At 42.7% G+C, this 14,073-nt stretch overlaps 2 protein-coding genes across 4 annotated transcripts in view; one reads left to right on the top strand and one right to left on the bottom strand.

Moving 5' to 3' along the window:
* Positions 1-6,222, top strand: part of LOC146608242 (plakophilin-4-like) — a 79,946-nt gene extending 73,724 nt beyond the window's left edge. For all 3 annotated transcript variants that reach the window (XM_085347088.1, XM_085347087.1, XM_085347086.1), the window contains 6 exons: positions 2,537-2,729; positions 2,884-2,968; positions 5,277-5,394; positions 5,509-5,640; positions 5,759-5,832; positions 5,950-6,222. In XM_085347088.1, coding sequence (XP_085203214.1) covers positions 2,537-2,729; positions 2,884-2,968; positions 5,277-5,394; positions 5,509-5,640; positions 5,759-5,832; positions 5,950-6,207 — 860 coding nt within the window. In that variant the 3' untranslated portion in view covers positions 6,208-6,222. The remainder of the gene's footprint in view (positions 1-2,536; positions 2,730-2,883; positions 2,969-5,276; positions 5,395-5,508; positions 5,641-5,758; positions 5,833-5,949) is intronic.
* A 5,577-nt stretch (positions 6,223-11,799) lies between these two features.
* Positions 11,800-14,073, bottom strand: part of LOC146608241 (kinesin heavy chain-like) — a 30,176-nt gene continuing 27,902 nt past the window's right edge. Inside the window, exons 21-25 of the mRNA XM_085348881.1 lie at positions 13,973-14,033; positions 13,135-13,206; positions 12,957-13,061; positions 12,624-12,840; positions 11,800-11,888 (exon numbers count right to left, since the gene is read on the bottom strand). Of these exons, the coding sequence (XP_085205007.1) occupies positions 11,800-11,888; positions 12,624-12,840; positions 12,957-13,061; positions 13,135-13,206; positions 13,973-14,033 (544 nt within the window). The remainder of the gene's footprint in view (positions 11,889-12,623; positions 12,841-12,956; positions 13,062-13,134; positions 13,207-13,972; positions 14,034-14,073) is intronic.

Genomic DNA, 14,073 nt, shown 5'->3' with positions numbered 1-14,073 from the left:
GACGGCCACTAAAACTGATTCAGCAAAACTAAACATCTCTTAATACTCTGCCTGCAAATAAACAGCACTGTTACACATTTACACATGTTCAGTGTTAATGAAATCCTGAAGTGGGTGCACAAATTTCAGACGTATACATGCATACAGGTTCAAACATATACTTAAGTATATATACAGTGGGGCAAAAAAGTATTTAGTCAGCCACCGATTGTGCAAGTTCCCCCACCTAAAATGATGACAGAGGTCAGTAATTTGCACCAGAGGTAGACTTCAACTGTGAGAGACAGAATGTGAAAAAAAAATCCATGAATCCACATGGTAGGATTTGTAAAGAATTTATTCGTAAATCAGGGTGGAAAATAAGTATTTGGTCAATAACAAAAATACAACTCAATACTTTGTAACATAACCTTTGTTGGCAATAACAGAGGTCAAACGTTTACTATAGGTCTTTACCAGGTTTGCACACACAGTAGCTGGTATTTTGGCCCATTCCTCCATGCAGATCTTCTCGAGAGCAGTGATGTTTTGGGGCTGTCGCCGAGCAACACGGACTTTCAACTCCCGCCACAGATTTTCTATGGGGTTGAGGTCTGGAGACTGGCTAGGCCACTCCAGGACTTTCAAATGCTTCTTACGGAGCCACTCCTTTGTTGCCTGGGCGGTGTGTTTTGGATCATTGTCATGTTGGAAGACCCAGCCTCGTTTCATCTTCAAAGTTCTCACTGATGGAAGGAGGTTTTGGCTCAAAATCTCACGATACATGGCCCCATTCATTCTGTCCTTAACACGGATCAGTCGTCCTGTCCCCTTGGCAGAAAAACAGCCCCATAGCATGATGTTTCCACCCCCATGCTTCACAGTAGGTATGGTGTTCTTGGGATGCAACTCAGTATTCTTCTTCCTCCAAACACGACGAGTTGAGTTTATACCAAAAAGTTCTACTTTGGTTTCATCTGACCACATGACATTCTCCCAATCCTCTGCTGTATCATCCATGTGCTCTCTGGCAAACTTCAGACGGGCCTGGACATGCACTGGCTTCAGCAGCGGAACACGTCTGGCACTGCGGGATTTGATTCCCTGCCGTTGTAGTGTGTTACTGATGGTGACCTTTGTTACTTTGGTCCCAGCTCTCTGCAGGTCATTCACCAGGTCCCCCCGTGTGGTTCTGGGATCTTTGCTCACCGTTCTCATGATCATTTTGACCCCACGGGATGAGATCTTGCGTGGAGCCCCAGATCGAGGGAGATTATCAGTGGTCTTGTATGTCTTCCATTTTCTGATGATTGCTCCCACAGTTGATTTTTTCACACCAAGCTGCTTGCCTATTGTAGATTCACTCTTCCCAGTCTGGTGCAGGTCTACAATACTTTTCCTGGTGTCCTTCGAAAGCTCTTTGGTCTTGGCCATGGCGGAGTTTGGAGTCTGACTGTCTGAGGCTGTGGACAGGTGTCTTTTATACAGATGATGAGTTCAAACAGGTGCCATTCATACAGGTAACGAGTGGGGGACAGAAAAGCTTCTTACAGAAGACGTTACAGGTCTGTGAGAGCCAGAGATTTTCCTTGTTTGAGGTGACCAAATACTTATTCGTAAATCAGGGTGGAAAATAAATTCTTTACAAATCCTACCATGTGAATTCATGGATTTTTTTTCCACATTCTGTCTCTCACAGTTGAAGTGTACCTCTGGTGCAAATTACTGACCTCTGTCATCATTTTAGGTGGGGGAACTTGCACAATCGGTGGCTGACTAAATACTTTTTTGCCCCACTGTAAGAGACTTTGGGAAGGCCATTCCTGAAGCTTAATGCTAGCCTGCTGTATCCACTCGAACCCCAGTTGTGATGTGTGTTTGGGATCGTTGTCCTGCTGTAACATCCAACTATGTCCACATTTCAATTTGTTGGAAGCTGCTGATTAGAGGTGAGGTTCAAGATTTTGGAGGTAGTCCTCCTCCTTCATTATTCCATCAATTTTGTGCAAAGTGCCACAGCAAAACAGCCCCAGAGCATGATGGTACCACCACCATGCTTAGCAGCTGGTATAGTGTTCTCAGGTTTTGAGAGCCGTACCTTTACTCCTCTAAACATCTTTTCATTTTGACCAAAAAGCTCAATCTTTGTCTTCTCTGACTATAAAGCTTTTCTCCAGAAGGTATTTGGCTCGTCTATATTGGAGCAGGGGCTTCTTTCTGTCCATGGTAATGTAAAACTCACTCCGCTGTGGACGGTGACGCTGGTGTTCCAGATGTTTTCAGTTCATGACAGGTTTGAGCCCTGGAGTCATCTTGTCTTCTTCTGGCAAATTGGTGACACGTCTGAATTACATGTACTTATTATTGTTTGATCTGATGATCTTGGAATCTGCAGTTGTTTTGAAATGGCTCGAAGAGACCTTCCCAACTTTTGTAAATCTACAATTCTCCGACATTAATTCAATCTTGTGCCACCAATTCTTGTTTGTTAAACTTGTTTGTTAATCCGCTAAGAGCAGATCCAGACCTTCTGTTCTGTCTGTCTCTCCACCTGCAGGAAAGTACGCCATGCGGGATCTGGTGAACCGGCTGCCTGGCGGCAGTCCCACTGTGCTGTCAGACGACACGGTGGCATCAGTCTGTTGCACGCTGCATGAAGTCATCAGCCGCAACATGGAGAACGCCAAAGCTTTAGCCGACAGCGGAGGCATCGAGAAACTGGTGGATATCAGCAAAGGTCGAGGGAAAGGGTAAGACGTGACCACCTCCATGTTTTTATTATTGAACTCATTTCGCTACGTTTATAATGAACATCTACCACTGTGACAGGTGATGGGTGACAGAAAATCAGGCACTCCTTAACTGGTTTAACTCATTTTATTTTACATACTGTGTGTGTCACAGATATTCGATGAAGGTTGTGAAGGCAGCTGCTCAGGTGCTGAACACCCTGTGGCAGTACAGAGAGCTGAGGACCCTCTACAAACAGGTGGGTACGAGCAGACACATGTGGAAGAACTCACACTGATGGAATTAAAACTCCATTTACACCTCAAGAAATTTAAAGGCTCTTTCAGGGAGATGCTGATTATCTTTCTTATCGTCTGTTTGTAATTCAGGGCACGGTAATCATTCAAGGCCTTCATTATCCAAAGTCTCTTTCAGAAGTGCACTCCCTTCTGTTAATCTGACTTCATTGGAATGAGAGTCCCTTGGTCACATCTATCAAAATGTGGGTGCTAAGATAAGAAAAGGCTATCAGCATATCACATCCCTCAGTAAATGGTAGATGGACTGGTTCTTATATAGCGCTTTTCTACTCTTCTGAGCACTCAAAGCGCTTTACACAACTTGTGCATTCACCCATTCACACCCATTTGCACAAGCACATTTTTCTAAGTGCTTTCTAAGTAACATTCACATACACGATGGATGCATCGGAGAGCAATTTGGGGTTAGTATCTTGCCCAAGGATATTTGGCATGCAGACTAGGGGAAGCCAGGAATCGAACCACCAACCTTCCGATCAGTAGATGATGACCTGCTCTACCGCCTGAGCTACAGCCACCCAGTTGTGATGTGTGTTTGGGATCGTTGTCCTGCTGTAACATCCAACTGTGTCCACATTTCAATTTGTTGGAAGCTGCTGATTAGAGGTGAGGTTCAAGATTTTGGAGGTAGTCCTCCTCCTTCATTATTCCATCAATTTTGTGCAAAGTGCCACAGCAAAACCCCAGAGCTGTTTTGCTGTGATAAAAGTGTGATAAAAGTGACCTATGTACTGTGGAGTCTTTAAAAATTTGAAGCGACGGGACAAGTGGAGGACAAAACAAGAGGTATCGGGCCTAAATATATATATATATCTAGAGCAGATGAAGAGTGTCTGGAAAAAAATGTCCTTAAGAAAGGAAAAAAATCAAGCACTGATCATCACAATGATCCCAAACACACTGCCAATGCAATAAATACCTGGACAGAAAAACACACAGTGGAACACTATCAGTCATGGATCGGCCTCCCCGGAGCTCGGACCTCAACATTATTGAAGCAGTGTGGGATCATGTTGACAGAGAACAGAACAAAAGGCAGAAACATCCAAAGAAGAGCTTTGAATGTCCTTCAAGAAACCTGGAGAACTATTCCTGGAGACGACTTAAAGAAATAACAAGAAAGAGAGTTCAGACTGTGCTGAAGAATAAAGGTGGTCACACCAAATACTGACTTCCAGCTCGTTAGCATGGTACAAACTGTTTTTCCCTTATATGCTTGTATTTACATGTTTTTGCACATGCTTCAATAAATCGCTCTTCCTGTTTCAACTATAAAGAAAGGAGAAACATTCACAGCTGAAGGGACATGTTTCGTGCCATGAGGATGACTCATGATGTAGGATCTGCATAAATGACACATGCTGTAAAAGTCTCATCTTATATGATTCTTAGGAAAGCCAGATTTGAAACGGCAGCCACTGATATTACCAATTAAACACAGCAGCTGTTATGAAAGCCAAATTGACAAAGAATAAAGGAATTCACCACTGACTGTTACAGCCACAGGCAAAATTCGTAACAAACCTGTAACTCTTATGCGGTAAAAGTGTTGTGGCACAGGATTCAAACTGATGAAACCTTCCGGTCCAGTTGCGCCACCAATTGTGGTCATGACTTTTATGGTCAGAATTTCTAGGAACAGCCAAAGAGTGGAGGGTCTCAAGATGTCATCTCAGCTTTTTGCAGATTATGTGGTTCTTTTGGCTCCGTCGGGGGATGGCCCCTGTTTGCTTTGGGGTGGTTTACAGTTGAGTGTGAAGCAACAGGGGTGGGAATCAAGTCTGAGGCCATGGTTCTCTGACAGAAAATTTAATTCAGTTCAAATTATTATATAGCAACAGTTGCCTCAAGGTGATTTATATTGTAAGGTAAAGGACCCTACAATACTGTTCCCCACAGGAGATCAGGAGGAGGTGGTCAGGGAGGTCTGTGGCAGAAGGTGAATGGATGAAATCTACGTAAATGCAGTAGTTTAAGTACATGTAGGTCCTCAACCATTCCCCCAGCAGGTGCTGCAGCAATTTGAGCATCTAAATTCCAACAGCCTTGGAAACGTTTGATGTTTTTTGTTTTTTCCAGTATCCATAGCCTAATTCCATAAGTCTTTTGTCTATTCTATAGAGCCAATTTTGTTTTTTGGGGGGAGGTTTTAAATGTATGTATTCATATTAAAGAAACCCTGCAGGAGCTCCTACATGTGTGCACAAGCATGCCTCTTTATTTTCTTTTTGTCGTACATGTGAACAGGATGGCTGGAACTACACCCACTTTGTCACCCCCGTCTCCACTCTGGAGCGGGACCGATACCGCTCTCAGCCGACCCTACCCACCAGCCCAATGCAGATGTCCCCCGTCATTCAATCAGGTGTGAGAGACATCAAACCGATGATCATATTTCAGTAATAGATTGTTGGGGGGGAAACAGGATTTGGTTTAAATCATATCACTGTTTTATTTTTCTGGTTGGCTTTGTTTTCAGGCGGTAGTGCAACATCCTCGCCAGCGATGCTCGGGATAAGAAGACACAGTTCAAACTATCAGAGGGCCCAGTCATCTATGCAACTCGACACATATTATGGAGACAACAGTTTACACAAACGGCAGTACACAGGTTTGTGGCATCCCTCAGGGATCTGCACACGTGCCGCTGGTGTTTTTTCTCAAACAACCACCATTTCAGTTTGGAGTTATATTTATTTTACTCTCTACTTATGGATTTTTCACCTCAGGGTCAGAGAAGAAAACCCCATATTTCATTGGGACCTATTCCTCCCAGTCAGGAGAGGATCTGAGAAGATCCCAGGTAAGAAGCCTTTTGTTGTTTCATCATACAGTAATGTCGTGCTCAATCATCCAGGTAAGGATGTTTTCTCAGTTTGGTTGATTTTATATAGACTGACTGATTACATTGTTTTCCAAGCACCCAGAGCCATTCTACGACGAACCCGACAGGAAGAACTTCAACAGCTACAGAATGTACCTGTCGTCCCCACAAGGCTACGGCGAGGAGCACTTTGAGGACGAACCGGCCCACCTGACCCCGTCTTCTCCCGAGGGCTACGCCACCCAGTCGCTCCGATTCAAAGCCAACACCAACTATGTGGACTTCTACTCCACCACACGGAGGCCTTCAAACAGGGCGAACAAGTTCACCGGCTCCCCCGACTCGTGGGTGTAGAAAGAAAACAGACGCCGTGGACATCAAGTCTTCACCACGTTGGCTGTCCGTTCCTGTGGGTGTATGTGTGCGGGGAGTGCGTTGTGTGGCTGCGTGAAAGGTTGCGGATGCATGTGGATATGTATGTGAAGCTGTGCTGAATGACCAGGGCTTGGTTTGCCACGTGCAGCTTTTGACTAAGTCAGACCGCACGATAATAATACCCGGAAAAAAATTATCCCTTTATTTTTGACTCCGAAGCTAAAAACAAACCAAACAAACACAAGTCAGTTTTATCAGAGGTTTATTGCATAACATAAAGAAGCAGTGCTGTATGAAATTGTTCGCTAGTTTAATGAGCTTCAGGCTGCAAAACTAGAATATTCTGAAATATTTCCACCATGTTGTTTGGCCGTTGCGTACAACTTATAATTCCCACACACTTGTAAAGGTGTTGGCTAGAGGCACGAACAGTCTAAAAGATGGACGTAGCCACCGTTACCTTACCCACCCCCCTCAGTGAAGTCCCTTCGAGCTGAGTGTCTTCTGGCTAAATGTGTCAAACGAGGAGTGGATCTACCGCACCCACTCCCATACCTTGCTTTATCAGCCTTTCATCCTTTTTGACATTAACAGGGACCACAATTTGCAAAATAAACACTATGCTGTATTCAGTAACACTTGAAAGTAGCGACTGAGACCATGAACTCGTTGGGAAAATGTTTACTGAGGTTGCATAGACTTCTACAATCTACAGTAAGAGCCAGAAATCCTTAGAGAAGAGTTTGCATGCTTGAAATCCCAGAAAGATTAAATCAGATTAAACTGGGAACTCCCCAGTTATCCAGGACTATCTCATAGAACCCCTATCAAACTGGAAGTCCACAGAGTGGCAGTTCTTGTGTATATTTAAGACAATTCTCTGATATAGCTATGACCTTACTGAGACTCGGTGTGTTAACCACAATGTTAAATTCTGGAAATCATCGCCAAGTGTGAACAACCATCAAGGATCAAAAGTAAGTCTTGTTGCTTTGAGTATACTAAATTGGATTCTTTCTAAGGAAGATTTTGCGTTTTAATTGATAGGTTTTTTTGTAAACAATGATCAGGATGTGAAACAAATTGTCTTGGGCTTTGCCATTTCTGCCAGAAGCTAAGTCTACAGACTAGCTAATGGGTTCCCAAGGCTTAGTCAAAAGGTGCTTTTTAAACAAAAGAAAGAAAAAAACCTAGCCCTGACATTGTTGTTTACTCGAGTGTTTGTTCACGTCAACTGATTTCATTTTTCTCTGCAGTAAAAGTGTGCAGTGTGTTGGCTTTATAACATAAATATCGTCCGCCAGCATCATCTTGAATGCAAGAGAAAAAGAAACTTGCTGAAGCTGAGGATCACACCTGGGACAAATTCTATTTACCAGTTAAATAAAACCACTACTCCAAACAACATAAAAGCTGCTCCAAATATTATTTGACCTGGGTTTGGAGATGAACATCCTCACGCTCATGAACCTTTAAAGACTCAGAGAACTGGGGTTAAACCTGTAACCCTCTGCTTTTCTGTAATGTTGGCCAAAAGTGCAGTATATCATAAAGTATGTGAAATATGTGGAAAAACAAAAGTGAACATCTATTTGTACAGATAAAAATGGTTTAACTGTCCTGTTACATTGTTGTATTCAATATGTGGAACTTTCTTATGTGATTGTGAGGAAGATTTTTGTATTATTTATCGATTATTTTTATTAATTTAATTGTGACCTGACCAAAATACCCAATCTGTCTGTTCTGTCTAAAACTGATAATGATGATGTGTTACAGAGGGAAATAATATGTATAGGGATTAAAGATTATATCACGATGAGACACCTGGAAGTTGCGGTTTTCTTCTAATTTTGAAATGCACACAAAAAAAGCAAGTTAAATAGATTATCTTTATTAGATTTAATTGCATCAGTTGTAAGATATATATTTGGATACACGATGCTACAGCTAAAACAAAAAATGTACAACATGATGAGGTAAATGCATCCTGTACAGAAACTGCCCTCCCTGAGCATGCCTTTAACACAAGCTCTAGTCCATGCAGTTACATTCACTTATTCGTCGTCTGTGCTTGTTGCTGTCCTGCAACTAAGCCATTGCGAAAGTGTAACATTCTACAGCAACATCCACAGAAACAAAAGCAACTAGCCCGAAAGTCACATTGCACAACTAAAGCCCAGTCCTACCCGAGGCGTCAGCCTTATGTTCAGCAGGGTAGCAGTCAAGTGTGGCAGCACTCATCCAGCCCAATGACTGGTCGAATAGTGGCAGTCATCAAGCTCAATAACTGCCACTGGTCAAGAAGCTAATTCAAAGGGTGGGGGTCGTCATTAGAAGAGTAGCAGTCATCAAGCTTGACTGTAGGGTATCGTCCTCGAGCTTGATGACTGCTACTCTTTGATACCTAAAAGAAACTAAAATGGTAGACTATAACCAAAGAACAACTGTAATTGGGCCTTTTACACTGAGACAATAATGTACATAAAAATATGTTAAACAGGCACCATAAAGGAAAGCAGCACAAACGTCTAATGTACCACTAAAGGGTCAAGAGGCCTCGTTAAATTACAGTCTTGACGTTAAAAAAGAAAGTTACAAAGTCACAAGTCAATGTAGAGAAATGTGTTCATTTCTAAAGCTGGAGTGCTGTTTTGATGATTTCAGTTTTCTAAAGGCAAAAACTTATCCAGCTTATCCACTGAGATTTTAATTACTTTGGCCTGAGGGGAAAAACCTTTTTTCTGCCTTTGAATCTGTTTTTAAAGACTCTGACTGGCCAATCAGAAACTTTACAGATTGAGTGCAGACTATTACAACAATCCAGACACTGAAATTGTGTGGGGAGAAAAAATTTAAATCAGCTTTAAACCAGAGTTATAAACCAGGCTCATAGTCCTAGGAGCAACTGATTGGCTGGTCAGTGTTCCTCAAGAGCTACAGCAGCGCAATTTAATTGTATGAGATCCCTCTTTGCAAAACGACAAAAAAAGAAAAATCTTTTTGAAGCCCAGAGCATGTTTTCTAAAACCAAATCAAAGGGTTTCTTTTTATTGATTGTCACCTGTAATCAAACAAAAGTGTAAACACAAAAGTTATAAAATCTGGAAGACAAGACACATGCAAAGACAGTTGTGTGGAAGCATGTTTCTGCTGCCCAGCTCCAGCAACAACCTTCAACATCACCGAGGTTAGAAACTTAAAGGCCCTGCTTTGAAACAAATCACATCCATAAAAGTAAGCATGAAGCTACATCCTGCAGGCAGTTAGCTTAGGTTAAAATGGTGAAACAGCCATTTTTATTTTAAGTTCTGTTTCCAGAAATAAATATTCCACTCACTGCATCTAAGTGCTTTGAACCTAGCATTCTCCCTCATGGATGCACTGGGGGCCACTCAGTGTTCTGTTTCTTGCCCAAAGACACTTTAACACGAACACAAGACAAGCCGGGAGTTGAACCACTGACCTTCCAATTAGTAGATAATCCACTGCGGTGTACATAATGACTTTTAACAGTGAAAGAACTACTCATCCAATAATACAATCAAATCCTAGATTCCATAGCAACCGACTTCCAGCCTTCTAGAATTTAGTGTTTGTAGTTTGTATTGTGCGTGAGTGGTCAAGTGTAGCCAAGTTATCGATGTGGCATGGTGCTATGTTCCTGACTGCAACTCGTCCATTCTGATGTTTGTGGGTTTACACATTTCCAAGGTCAATGTCATTCAACAGCAACTTGTAAAGCACTTTGAGGGCCCCGAAAAGCGCTATATAAATGCAATCCATTATTATTATTATTAACTTCCACCAATCAGAGATGTCGCTGTTTCAGTTAAGGATTGCGGGAAGAGTAGTTCTTCTCCGTTATATTATAAATAATACATTAATGTTTTATGTCACATGCCATCATTTTACAGTTTAGTAGCTTGTAGTGAGTCTGTTTTTGGTGGGTACAATTTTTTGGTCCATAGTTAAAATACTTCTAAAAAATATGGATGAGATTTTCAATTCAGGATCTGTAAATAAGTTGTAGATGTTTTCCAAAATATGCAGGTAGCATGCATGTTAGGGCTACCCAGCTAACAGCAGAAATCATCTTCAGGCATTGATGTAAATGAGCTGGGGCGTAATTTGCTGATTATGCGTGTTAAATTTTTTTGCAATGAGTTGTAGTTAACACACTTAGTGATTACACTGTCCATAAAGAGCTCGGAGCAATTATCAACCTAATGGTCGCCATTTAGGCTACGGAGTGGGATGAGGCGTTTATCCATAGTAAACTGTTGTCTTCGGTGTGACTGCCATTTTGGAGGGATGCTGCTGTAGCGTCAGCCACATAGGCCTAGAGACCAGGCAGCAATCATCTGGCAACCACTGGATCACAAGGGAAAAATGTGTATTTCCACCAACCTAATGACAAGTGGCTGTTTGCAAAGAGGTATATAGGGTACAGGACCAAAGATCTCTGTGATTGCCATTCCCTGGTCTTTATGCTAACCTAAGCTAACCGTCTGTTGGCTGTAGCTTCATATTGATCAGATACACTCGAGTGGTGTCACTTCTGTCATCATGACGACTGAGAAAAAAAGGAAAAAAGCAAGTTGTTTCCTAAAACGTTAAACAATACTTATCTAAAAACAGACACGTTTGCCTTCTCCTGTAAAGCTGCGCAAACCTAAAACTTAAGCTTCATTTTCATTTCTAATACAGGGCCTCACTTATAAACTTCGAGCTTTTAATCCATCCATCCATCCATCCATTCGCTTCCGCTTGTCCTTTTCAGGGTCGCGGGGGGCGCTGGAGCCTATCCCAGCTGTCATAGGGCGAGAGGCAGGGTACACCCTGGACAGGTCGCCAGTCTGTCGCAGGGCTAACACATAGGGACAGACAACCATTCACACCCACATTCACACTCACATTCACACCTAGTGGCAATTTGGATTATCCAATTAACCTATCCCCACAAGTTGCATGTCTTTGGACGGTGGGAGGAAGCCGGAGTACCCGGAGAGAACCCACGCAAACACGGGGAGAACATGCAAACTCCACACAGAAAGACCCCGGCCTGATGTTGGAATTGAACTCAGGACCTTCTTGCTGTGCGGCAACAGTGCTAACCACCGTGCCACCGTGCTGCCCTGTTGCATAATAACGACAATCTACCATCAGAAGATCCAGAAAACTAAACTTATAACAGCGAATGTGTTATAAACGAGGCCTCTGAGATCTACATTCAGCAAATTAAATATGTCTCATCAGTATTTACACAATGTTTGGATGGTGCTTCTCCGAGCGATGACAGTCTGTCGTGAAGGCCTCCCATTGGTGCTCCAAGAGGAGGGGCGTTGCTTGTGGATCCAGGTGGGGTGGTGAGCATGCACTGAGTTGTTTATGGTCGTCTGCAACAAGAGGCAAATCTCTGAGACTGTCTTATATCCAGTTTATGTGTAAGTGATATATTTGTTAACCGCCCCCTGGTGGTAGCCATGTGTAAGACAAGCAAAGGAAATTATATTTCGTAAAATGGAAAACAGATTTTTGCACTCACAGGATTATGTTGCTGTTGTGGGTTCAGTTGTTATGAATATCAACACCTCCGGCTCTGATGGAGCTGCAGATCGGGGAGGACAGTGGATGATGTCCGGGCCGGATAGGCTTTGCTGAAAACACAAAAAAGAGAACATCTTGATCCATTGGCTGATTTATCTTTCTCCCAGGGATCCATATTCAGGTCTGTTTTTTTATCCAGTGTTTTATTTTTTTGTTTGTTTGTTTCAAGTTTAAACCAGCTCAGATATTTCAATTTTTCTGGTTGAAATATCAACTGCAAAAGCTACTCTCAGAGGGATTGAATCCCTGACTGCCCTTCCCTGAGTATAGTTCTCCTGGAAGTCACTTCCTGTTAAAGTGGAGTTCTTCCCCACCTCAGTCACCAGGGTATAATCTGTACTATGAAACAGGTTTAAAATTGCAGTTTGACTTGGGCTGACTACAATCCCTCTCAGACAAATTGGAAAATTTTGCAAATATTTGAGTCAGATTGTGCTGATAAGCATCTATTTGCAATAGTGTTCTCAACACAAATGGCTGTAATCTGTGTTTTAAAAGCACAGCAACAAAAGCATCAGTGTCCAGGCCACAGAAACAATCCTGCCAATCAGCATGCTTTCAGCAAAACCAATTTAAATTGCTACTCTTTAGCGTAAAGATGGTTATTTAAACATATAGAAGTTATCTAGAAACACTATCACTCATTCGGAAATGTATTTGTGTCCAGGTTCAGCTACGGTGCTGGTGGCAGGTTTCACCCCTGTGTGAACCGGTCTTCTTTGTCCGACAGCTGTCACATGAGCACATCTATTTCAGTGAAATAATAAATGGAAGTAAAACCTCACCGATCTGTGCAGAGTATCCCCTCCTGGCCATGTTCTTGGCCCGCACAGCCTCTTTGATGCGGTCCACCTCCTGCTGGTAGCGCTTGCGGTCCCTCATGGCGTTCTCCTTGGCCTCCTTCAAGGCGTTCTCCAGCGCTTTGACTCGCTCGGCCGTGGCTCGCAGACGCTTCTCCAGCTTGGGCAGTTCGCAGCGAAGGTCTGCGTTGTCCCGGACCAGCTGAGGGCGGCGGCATGAAGTTACTGAGCATTATTTTATCGCACTGTATCTCACAGCGCTCAGCATTTCTGTTTTATAATATTTTTATGGATTCAGCCTCTGTATAGCAACCGTACCTGTTTGTGGACCTTAGTCAGCTGCTCCAAATTGTTCTCCAAGAATGAGATTTTCTGTTTCTGTGCAATGTTGCTGAGTCCCTCCTCACAGTCAAGCTCTGCACTCTTATAATAGAGGAAAATTACACCAAACTACATTAAACGACCAGTCGTATGTGTCAACAGTAAAAAGATCTACCTTCTTAACCCGTGCAGTGAGGTCCTGGACGAAGAGTTTGCGCAGGTTGTGCAGAGTTTGCAGCTCTTTGGCCTGAGTGAACAAGAAGGGAGTGAAAGCTGGAAGTTAGACCCACATAATAGTTCTGGGATTTACATTTTGCCAGAGGGTTCTTCCTTTTTAAAGTGAGTTCTTCCTCCCCACTGTCGCCAAGTATTTGCTCATAGGGAATCATCAGACTGTTGGTTTTTTCCTTTTAATTCAGTTCAGTTGAATTCATTTGTATGTAAATACTCTTAAATTAAATTGAACTGAATTAAAGATGTCATCAGGTTTATTCTACCATCGGCCAAACCTAGGGTGAAACCTGAAAAAGCCATGGTCATGTGAAGTGGGTGTTTTGAACGGCACTTCAGATCAGTGCTTCGTAAGCTCAACACAGCGTTGAAACACCAGTATCCAGCTTCCCATCCCTACTCAGGGTATTCAATTAAATTCTGTTCCATTTATACAGCATCAAATCACAGCCGTTTGAGGCTCGATCACTGAAACTCCCCTTTTTATGTAAATGTAAGAAAAAGAAGTGCACTTTTAAGAAATATGTCCGAACGACTCTTTGGGATGAAGTTGTGAACAGCTGGATCAATGAGATGCACTATACTAACAACATTTCTTTAATCCTCTGACTTGCCTCTATTCTCATTAAATATATTACAAAGCACTGTTTTTGAGTAAGCCTGCATTGGTGCAGACTTCCAGCAGTTTCTTTGCTTTGCTATGTGACTAAACAGACATCTAAGGTTAGAACAGCTGTGACTTCAAAGGTGAGAGTAGTTATGGGGCCATCACTGAGTCTCACCACAGTCTCCTCCAGACCCTTCAGGTCCTCTCGGGCCTGCTCCCTTTGTTCATTCAGCAGCCTGTACAGAAAACAGAGCAATAATCAAACCATGTGACACT

The sequence above is a fragment of the Diplotaxodon limnothrissa genome, linkage group LG23 (genome assembly GCF_057381915.1).
Source record: "Diplotaxodon limnothrissa isolate DT_005_m linkage group LG23, D_limnothrissa_male_GT1.1, whole genome shotgun sequence".
NCBI lineage: Eukaryota > Metazoa > Chordata > Actinopteri > Cichliformes > Cichlidae > Diplotaxodon > Diplotaxodon limnothrissa.
The sequence above is the reverse complement of the archived record's forward strand: the minus strand, read 5'-3'. Positions and strand labels throughout refer to the sequence as shown.